At 47.9% G+C, this 9,202-nt stretch overlaps 1 protein-coding gene across 2 annotated transcripts in view; it reads left to right on the forward strand.

The window, feature by feature from the left end:
* Positions 1-206: 206 nt before the first annotated feature.
* Positions 207-9,202, forward strand: part of LOC122413533 (uncharacterized) — a 10,462-nt gene continuing 1,466 nt past the window's right edge. For both annotated transcript variants that reach the window (XM_043423952.1, XM_043423951.1), the window contains exons 1-5: positions 207-686; positions 5,810-6,029; positions 6,749-6,897; positions 6,974-7,539; positions 7,672-9,202. The exon at positions 7,672-9,202 is cut by the window's right edge. In XM_043423952.1, the coding sequence (XP_043279887.1) occupies positions 5,822-6,029; positions 6,749-6,897; positions 6,974-7,539; positions 7,672-9,202 (2,454 nt within the window). In that variant the 5' untranslated portion in view covers positions 207-686; positions 5,810-5,821. The remainder of the gene's footprint in view (positions 687-5,809; positions 6,030-6,748; positions 6,898-6,973; positions 7,540-7,671) is intronic.

The raw sequence follows: 9,202 nt of genomic DNA on the forward strand, positions 1-9,202 counted from the left end.
TGGCCCAGTGGGGGATTAGGCCTCCGGAGAAAGTCGGAGGATATCGTCGCGAGTTTTCCCGAGACGCAGGGTGTGCCAAAAGGGTTGGAAGGCGCGGGGCTCGCGACGTAGCCCCACTCCGGGAGCACGTGGAAAAGGAAGCACGGGGTGAGTCGGTCGGTAGTGCGGTTATAGTTGGTAGTCGCTCGACGTCAATGGTACCGAGCGAGCCGTCGCGTTCGCTCGTCTCGGCGTATACTCGGTCGCCGGCTTTATTACGGAGACGAAGAAAAACGGGGGAGCGAAGGCAAAACGGGGCTGCTCGCGACTCCCGCGCTCACAAACACTCTTCAGTGTCGGATGAGAAACGCCGGTGAACGGACGAGCCCGAGAATATACCCGCGACAGGGACGCGACTCCTGATTTCGCGTTGCTCTCGTGTGTGCGCCAATTTTCTTTCGAAATCGAGCCGCGAAGTTTAAACTTTGGACTCTTTAGTTGGAATAGAAAGTGTCGGATGATCGGAGCAACAGAAAAGAGATTCTCAGTGACTTTTTCACGTTGACAAATGTTCGCATGAACGTTTGAAATTTTTTGGAGGTGTGGAAACCCACGGAAGAGGCGGATGCAGCGTACGGGCCTTACGGATTTCTACACGATACTGTATTATGTTCCACGCTCATAGAACAACATTAATCTAGTCGCAGGTGAGTCGATTCAGGTCGATTTTCGTTAATTAGCCTCGAACGAACTGCGTACCTCGATGCCAATGATAAATTAGTGAATCTTTTCATCTCGGATTGCTTTATTTATTCCGAGTATTAGCGAAGCAACGCTGTGTGCAATGTAAGCCACAGAAATGTTAACGAGAGCGTGTGTTGCCAACCGACTCGGTCCTACTTGCCTTACAACCGGTATCTCTCTCTGCTTTTGCCAGAGTGTGCTTTTTTTCTTTGTTTTCTTTCCAACTTACACTCGTTTCGTATTCGTCGAGAGTTCGAGACTCTCCCCGCGCATCTCCCACCCAAAAGAAGCGTGTACAAACGCGAGCTCGATCCTTCAGTTTTGAAGTTTGTTGTCAGCGTGAAAAGGTCGCGGGAACTCGTTTTATCAAAATATAGAAACGCGCGGATCGCGCCGAATGGGATTTTTCTTCTCGTTTACTCGCCTCCTTCGCCACCTGATTTTCCGAACTTTTCGATTTTTTTTTTGCGAATTCCTCACGAACACTCTGCAGTCATCGCTCCCTTTCTTATTCCATTAAAACTTTTCGTATTTTGAAAATTCAGGGGCATTCTTTCTCCGCAGGCGTTTACTTTGTTTCAATCGGAGTCGCACGCACCGGGCCTGCGCGAGGTCCGAATCGAATTCGTTTACTTTTCTTCGCTCCAGGACAATTTTCGACTCGGAAAAGCCGAGGGAGGGAAAAGTTCCGTTGGGTTTTCAACTCTCATCGGCAACTTTGTTGCATCCCTTTGAAAATGTGCGTTCTATCGTCGGACTATAAAAACGACGATTGTATCGAGCGCCCCCATTGTCGTCCCGACCCTCGACAGTCTTCGACGATTGTCGCTCCACGCAAACAGAAAACATTTATTGAAGAAACTCACCCACGGACGGCCAAATCTTCGTTTCCTGCGTTTTTTTTTATCATCCTACTGGTAAATTTTAGCTGAACATTCATTTGCGGCAATGAAAATCATCGCTGCTCGTGCTTCGAGTGACCATCACTCGCGAATGCTTCAAACGTACCTGCCATTGAGTCGCTCCCTACAAACCCGGATTGCCGATACCTGGCCCTTTGTCTCTTTGTCTCTTTGGCCGCCTCGGGGTACACTTGTGGGAATAATGGAGTAAATAAAAACCCGCCCGACTCTCCGCTACGAAAATATGACGCCCTCCGTGACTCACCGTCGTTCCACGAAAATTTTGCACTCCACAATGTACAACGAGCCAGTAAAATTCAACTCCTCGCTACAATATCGGTGAATGTCGTTCGAAAGTCACGGAAAATATTCGAACGAGTTGAGAGCGAGTTTCAGGGGCGCACGTCCCAGTAGAAAACGCATTTATCGATCCTCGATCGCAATTTCAATTCTTCATGGCTCAATCGAGACTGAACTAGCTTTTTAAATGTCTTCCGACGTTAATCGAGCGAGGAATTTACGAATGAGCAATTCGCTCGTCTTTTTTCGCAACGAGAATGAATCAGTGGCATTTACCGAACGGCATTTTGTGCACTGAATTTTTTTCTTCAGGGGTTTTGAACGTTTTTTTCAATCAGTACAGAATTGTGAGGCTTGACTCGTTCGAAAGATCTTGCACGACGGTCCGGAGATTGGACATTACGAGGGAGCAGTTTTATAACTGCAAAATTCGAAAGGAAATTTCTTCCGTTTTATCCCACTGGTTTGAAAAACGAGAACGTATTCGTGAAAAATAAAAGTGAATTACGCGTTTGGGATCGAGTAACGTTGGAATTTTATTTTTATATCTAGTTTTACGAGCGTCGAGGATAATCTTATACACACCTAAACCGAGCATTTCCATAAATTCCCAGTTGCAAAAAGCTTCCAATCGCTGTGTACCGCAGAATAAAGAGATAAATGGTCGCGGTCGATGGGAAATTCCTTCTACGAAAAGTTCAGAACGTTCAAACCGATCCAACGAGCTTCGATATTGAATTTTTCGCATCGATATTGAAGATTTTATTCAACTTTCAAAAAAGCCTGCACCGAGAAAAAAAAGTCATTGGAACATTATTATGGGAGAAAAATTGAATTTTCCTATAAATTAAATAACATTTATTGTTCCAAGTAGGAACTTTTCCCAGAGTATTTAGTAAATTTTGACGTCCTGCAATATTTACTGCCATAAAACAAAAACTTGTGCCTGCGTCGAATATATAACGTTAAATTCAACAGTGAATTTCACGCTAATTATAACAATTTAATTCTCTCTACAAGGTTAAACACGATTAAACGAATAAAATGGTTTCACACCAAACTGCAGATGCATTCTCTCCGAAAACATTGCAATTAAACGTAGAAAACTCTTCCAATAACATCAAATGAATCAACAATTGTTTTTCTCAGTGTGCGAGTAGTGAAATCCGAAAATGCGAATCGACCAGAAAATTCGCAGATATGGGCGTGAATAAAAAAGTTTTTGAAAACTCTTTTCACAGGTAAGAAAAATGGCGCGTCCTGCGTGAACTGCGTAACTAGAAATAGAGCCCAACGCAATAAAATTGCGGTGCGTATTTAACGGAATAGATAAATTAAAGCGCACCCGAAGTACGATTAATTCAGCAAATGAGTATACTCTTAAATGCGAATGTCACGGTCGATGAAGCACGCGGAGCGGAGGTGCCCATTATCCTCTTTTGGCGAAAAAAGTCGATTCGTATACGTTTATGTACGTGTGTACATAGGTTGGCCACCGTGCTCGTTACGCGATTAGCTCGCGGAGCGCTAACGAGTTCTTCCCGCTGGTTAACGAGATGGGGTTATTAGACTGGATGACCGGATGGGAGAAATCTCGGTGCAGACGTTTCGAGTCGGTTTAATGGTGTCGCCCACCTAAGAGCTCAAGCCCATATCCAGTGGAAGTAACCGGTCCATCTAATAAATACGATTTGACAAATATAGAGATGGGTATACGCGCGGTGGATACAGTAAACAAGACATTTCCTTGGCTTTAGGACTGGGTTGCTCGGAGAGCGACCGGCGGCTCGTTAAAAATACAGCGCAGCAGTAAATAAAAAGGGTTCTTCGTCGGAGCGGAAAGGACATTGGCTCGACTCGTCCGTCGCGATTCGGGCTGACGTCATACGCAATCGATTACATTGCATAGTGGGACGGAGGCGTTGTTCGTTGGTAAAAAAAAAAAAGTATGAAATAAGAAGTAGAAAATCTTGAACGCTCGTGTGGACTCGGCGAAGGCTGCCAATCGGGCAACGAACTCTCGCGGACCTTTCTCCTCTTCTCTCTCTCTCTCTCTCTCTCTTTCTCTTTTGATCCTTCGGGCTCGGGCTCAACGTATTTTTCGCGTCGCCGCTCAATACCTTGTACTTCGGTGGCCAATCACAATTGAATTTACCCAGCACGAATGGAATTCCTCTCGATACAAAATACAAATTTGTACGGTCAAGAAGAACGAGTTGCTCGCGACGTTCCGCGATCGGCCGAAAAGGGTCTCTCGATTTTTTACGAACTTGTCCTCGAGCCCCGAGGTCCTGACACGAATTCGATCGACTCCCTTTCTTTTTCCCAACACGAACGCGCGAGACTCCCTCCCGCGACGGGCCAAAAGAAATGAGTCTTCTCCCCTTTGCTGCGTAATGACCCCGATTATCTCACTCTCTCACTGCTTTAACGATCGTTTAACCTTCTCCATCTGCGTTTCTGGCGATGAAAGCGACCAGACGAGGACGCCTCTTATCGCGATGAAGCTTTAAATCTGTGCACGGTACGGACAAACGCTACGACAGTTGTTGACCGCTTGGGAGCAAACAAAACGCGTTCTTCGCTCCTAGCCAAGACAGAATCTCTGCGCTGTGTATAATTGAAAAGCAAATAAAGTACAACGACAGTGGGACAAAAAGTTTCACAAAAGTAATACGAGCTCACGAAGTAACTGTAGTACACCTTTCGCATCACCTATGATCCTGGTGGACCGTTACGTCCGAGTGGGTGAGACGTTCGTACCGCTGCACCAGACTCTCATCTTGTGCAAGGAATGCAAAATCTCCAGGAAAATCAATTCTTCGTCAGTTTTCAGTAATTTCGAATGAAGCAACTGTGGATAGAAAATTTTTATCTTTTGACATGATTCTGGAGCGCAGGCTCAAATTTTCGGGGCTTCCAGATTCTGGCTCGATCTTTTACAGTTGAATTTTGAGTCCGTTCGGTTCAAATGACGTAAAAAAGTTTCTTCTCCCCCTCCGAAGAGTCCAGCCGGCACACGATGGTGATGCCCGCTTTTTCAGACTGATATTCGAAACCACGTGGCCCTTCAACGTTTCATTTAACGGTCCACATACATTCGAAGCCTCCACAGTAAAGACGTTTCTCATTTGCTCGATCGCGCTTTGAGTTTTCATTGAAAAAAGAACGAGAAAAGTGCTCGTGAGTCATTTTTTCCTGTTGAACTTCGTCAACGGAAATAACTGCTGCAGGAAGTCCGGGCTTCCGCCGATCACGAGAGAGAGCGCGCGCCCGACGAGAAAAAGAGAGACGGGGATGACTCCCGCGTTTCCCACAAGCAGCATCACTCTATTCTCGGATGCGAGGACGATTCACGTGACGCGTGGGGCGCGACGTTTGGACAAGAGCAGAGGAGCAAAAACACGTCTCGTTTAATCTTTCCAGCGCGCCGCGGCGAAGGTCAATGCAGCGGGGTGCTGTACGACAGGAAGTTGAGAAAGCGCGCATACGTCGAGGATCGTTTTTAGAATGAAAATAACCGCTGAGAAAATAATTGTAAGATTGTCGCGATTCGTTCGACTTCATCGCCCTCTTGCGGCCCAAGTTTTCGTTACCGAACTGTCCCGCGCGCTTAAAAAGTGCAACGAACAACGGAGCTGCACCGCAGCTCACCGCAGAGGACCATCACGTAGGTGGTGGTGTAAGCGATACGAGCTTATACGGCCTCGAGTCGAAAGACACGTGGGCGATACAGCCAGACGGTTCGCAAAACTTTTATCCCGGCCACGAGAAAATATCGACTTCCCTCGCCCCACGATGCTCCTTCTCCAGCCGACTTTTTCCACCCAGAAATTAATGCTCAAAATAACTTCCGAAATTTTAATGATTCCTGAAATTTACAGCGCCAGCGAAAGATGCGCCTCTTCAAGCGACCGAGCACGAGCCCTCAGCTCGTATCAGCAACTCCAATTCCACAGGACGGCAACTCGATCGAGAAACCTGAGGACAAACAGGCCAATCAGGAAGAAGCATCGACGCGATTGAACGTCGTTGAAAGAGCGTCACTAAATGAAAGGAACAATGAAACGCCCGCTCCAACGTCTTCCTTTTCTGCCCGCAAAGGTATGCACAATCAACATTTTCTAATGCCTCGCTTCATTACATTAATGCAGCAATGCTGCGTGTAGGCAGACCAGCGGAGAAAACGTCGAGTATTGTTTACCGAGCGGGGGATGAGTCGCGGCGAAGGAAGCGATACGCGCACGTCCAGAGATATCGAATGGCGCCACTCGATTATCCGACTATTTATCACGAGCCATGTCATAACGTATCCTCCACAATATACATAATCGCAACACTCATTAATTACAAACATTTCATGCTTTTTATTCAATTCCATTTAGACTCTGTTAACACGCTAATTTATTGCGGAATTCTCGATAATACGAACCGAAATAACAACCGTGCTGGGGCACGTATTTAAATCGTCACTCGTAACTGTGTCATCGGATGTTCTTTGTTGAAACTGTTCGAACGATTTGCAAATTTTAATGCATTTTGGCAAAAAGAAGTGCTGCAAGTCGACCAGACGATTTTCGACCACTTTTTTGGACTTGCAGTCCACTCACCGCTCACTCGTACTTTGAATATTTTTTTAAATTATTTTGTTATTTAAAAAAAGCATTTGGCTTCATTGGGTTTGGCAAATATTTCGATCATAGTTTTGAGAATTTTGTGTTTTCCTATCTCTCGATTCCTATGGGACTTTCAAGAGTGTAATTTTTAGTGAGAAGAATATTTTTGTGATCGGATCTTGATCGCGTGGCTCTTGAAACCTGCAGGTATTTCGACGTGGGGGAAAAAAGTTGGTCGGAGATGGGACCAGCTGAAAAGATCGGAAAGCTCGGAACTGCTTTCCGTCTCGGGTCGGAGGCGTCGATGGAGTCCGAACCGAAAATCCCTCTGCGACACTCCGGACGCGTCCAGCGAGGTGAGTAGAAATTTTCTCATTGTTTTTTGAGAACCTTTTTCAAGGTGACTGACGAAGAAAATTGATCGCTTTGCAGCCCCGGCCGGACGAGTCCTCGGGCTCCGGTCTCGGCAAACCAAAGCGAATATCGAGAGTCGAATCGCTGCGAAATTTGTTCAGGGCGAGCGACCGATGTTCCGGGGAGAACGGGAGCGGCCAGACGAAAAAACGCGGCTTGACGATCGAGGAAGAAGAGGACGACGTTGGGGAGCTGGGCCACTACAAAATGGAAAAAGCTTTCAGCGACGGAGCTCTGAGGAACGTGATGGACGCGAGATTCACGGCGTACCGGAGCGAGGCCCTTATCGAGAGGAAAAATCAGATCAGTCGCAATATTCGAAACTTGCAGGAGCAACAGCGGGTTTTCGACTACATTCTCGATAACCAAGAAATCATTAAAACGGACGAGGGCATGGCTCTCGTTCGAGAAACTTTGGACAACGCCCGGAGCAATCCGCGCGAGGGCAGCGCATCTAGCGTAGAAGTGAAACACGAAAACGGTACGCAATCCCGCAACTCGGACAAGATTCGACCAGGAAGCGCGGATTGTGGCAAAATTAGCAGCGTCAGAAGGACCCTTTTCGATGGCGGAAACAACGAGAGGTGAGAGCTTCGATTGCGAAAAGTTTTCGTTTCTCCGAAAGCAAGAAAGATGCCGCGATCGAATGATCAAATTTTCAAAAAATATTATTCGAGTCGTGAGGCCGGAAATAAAACTGTGAATATCTGTTTCAGGAAAGAGAATCGAAGATCGTTGAACGTCGGTGGATTGGAAGATTTGATGTGCACCCTGAGACTGGGCTGCGACGAGAGCGGTTACGATTCCGACAGCACGAGAGCCGGCGCCGATTCTCCGGACAGCGAAAACGCCTTGCCCTCGACGATGAAGCCTCGAAGTTTTTCCATAACCTCACAAGATTACACGGGAATAGATTTATCCTTGCCTATGAGTACGCCGAAAAAAAAGAAGCGCGAGCCCGCCACCGTGGAGGAACTTCCGGTGGAATCGATCGCAGCATCGGCCAACGATGACGATGCCCGAGAAATCGAAAAGTGCGAGATGCACCACGAGGCGGCGGAAAGTATTGCGGACAGTTCGTTCGACGAATCGGTAAGAACGGACACGACCCTGATGTCGGAGGACGACGGCGACGATAACGACGATTCCGACAGTTGCGATGAAACGGCTTTCCCGGAGCTGAATTTCTCGCCATATTATCATCCGCGTATCGAAATTCCTGTCAAGTGTACCCCCGCCAAAGTGAGCTCTAAAACGAACGTCCCCTCGGGACCTCGCGCGAAGCTACAGAATTTACAAAGATGCGCTGTGAGTCAGGTGAACACGAGGGGACGCAAAGCTTCGAACGCGAGCTTGATAAATCTGTTGGAGAACGCAGCATCGCCCTGCAAAGAGAGTCCTCCGGCGTTGAAAATAATAGCCAACGAAGCCCTCGATCGGGTGCGCTATTACAGCCCGAAGAGATCGCGATCGAGCATGGAATCGGGTGAGAGCGAGGTGATCGAGAGAAAACCAATAAAAAGGCCCGTTCCTCCGACACCGCCAACGCAGCCCGCGGGAGCAGTCCTTTCGGGGAGCAAAACAGCGGGGAGACGGGAGCTCAAAACGGTGAAAATTCGAGTCGAAGGATCCGCGAGTCTGGGAATAAAGCTCGAGAAGCAGGAAGCCGTACGACCGTTTTACGTCGTTTGTAGTCTCGATGGGAACGGTGAAGCTGCCAAATCGAAACAGATACGCGTGGGTGACGAGGTCGTGAGAATTTGCGGGCGTAGAATCCGCGGCATGTCGGCAATCGAGGCGAGAAACGCGCTCAAGAACTCGCTCGGTACGGTAGAGCTGCAGATCGCCAGGGAGCCGAGCTACAGTTCGAGTCGCGAGCTCGGAGACACTTGGGGCGGTGAAACGCTCTCGCGAACACGCAGCGATTCGGAGGTTTGGACGCTGAAGGACACGACGAACGAGCCTCGCTCTCCCTTGGACTTGACCCATCGCACTCAGATCATTTCGCCCTTACAAAAAATGAGCAAAAGCGTATCGACGACCGCGATGTCGAGTACGCCCGAGCGCAGCAACGACCCGGGCCTCAAGATCACCGGGATGAGAAAATTTCAAGTTATGCGGAAAAGGAATTCCATGCCGGCTGTGAGATCCCGAAGAGCAGGATCGACCGCGACGAGTCTCATGACAGATCTGTTGACGGTTGCCCTGGAAAAGGGAGCCACGAAAAAATTGGGCTTTTCTATCGTC

Source organism: Venturia canescens, chromosome 7 (assembly GCF_019457755.1).
Source record: "Venturia canescens isolate UGA chromosome 7, ASM1945775v1, whole genome shotgun sequence".
NCBI lineage: Eukaryota > Metazoa > Arthropoda > Insecta > Hymenoptera > Ichneumonidae > Venturia > Venturia canescens.